This window comes from Tupaia chinensis, unplaced genomic scaffold (assembly GCF_000334495.1).
Source record: "Tupaia chinensis unplaced genomic scaffold, TupChi_1.0 Scaffold000335_1, whole genome shotgun sequence".
NCBI lineage: Eukaryota > Metazoa > Chordata > Mammalia > Scandentia > Tupaiidae > Tupaia > Tupaia belangeri.
The window spans coordinates 149,351-149,819 of record NW_006159829.1 but is presented as its reverse complement, the minus strand read 5'-3'; the positions used below and the strand labels follow the sequence as shown (position 1 = coordinate 149,819).

General features: G+C 66.1%; 1 protein-coding gene across 1 annotated transcript in view; it reads right to left on the bottom strand.

Moving 5' to 3' along the window:
- Positions 1-469, bottom strand: part of PLEC (plectin) — a gene marked incomplete in the record, with an annotated part of 65,460 nt that overhangs the window by 37,642 nt on the left and 27,349 nt on the right. Inside the window, 1 exon segment of the mRNA XM_027773273.1 lies at positions 136-469. Coding sequence (XP_027629074.1) covers positions 136-469 — 334 coding nt within the window.

Here is a 469-nt window from a genome sequence, read left to right as displayed (position 1 = left end):
CTGGCGGTGGAGGCCCTGCTCGATGACGCGGCCCTCCAGCAGCTCGGCGGCAGGCACCAGGGCACGCAGGCCCTCGAAGCAGAGCTGGCCCTTGCGCTCCTGCTCCTCCACCACGGTGATGACAATCTTGATGACCTTCTCCACCGTGATGCGGCCCGTGCGGAACTGCCGCAGCAGGTCGCGCCGCTGCTCCGCCGTGAAGTGCTCCGAGTTGATGATCTCCCAGATGGTCACCGTCCTGCCCTGGAACTTGCCAAATGGTGCGGACACGGTCGCCTTCTCAAAGACGTCCCGGGCCTCTGAGTCTGTGTAGACCAGCTCAGCTCCCTTGGCGGCCTTATCCGTGAGCGGCAGGAGGCGCAGGCCCGTGTCGGGGTCCTCCACGCAGCGCTCCAGCAGCTGCAGGTAGGTGAGGTTCTCGTGCGTGTTGGGGTCGAAGAAGCCCTTGGTGTCATCACCGGGGTCCGCC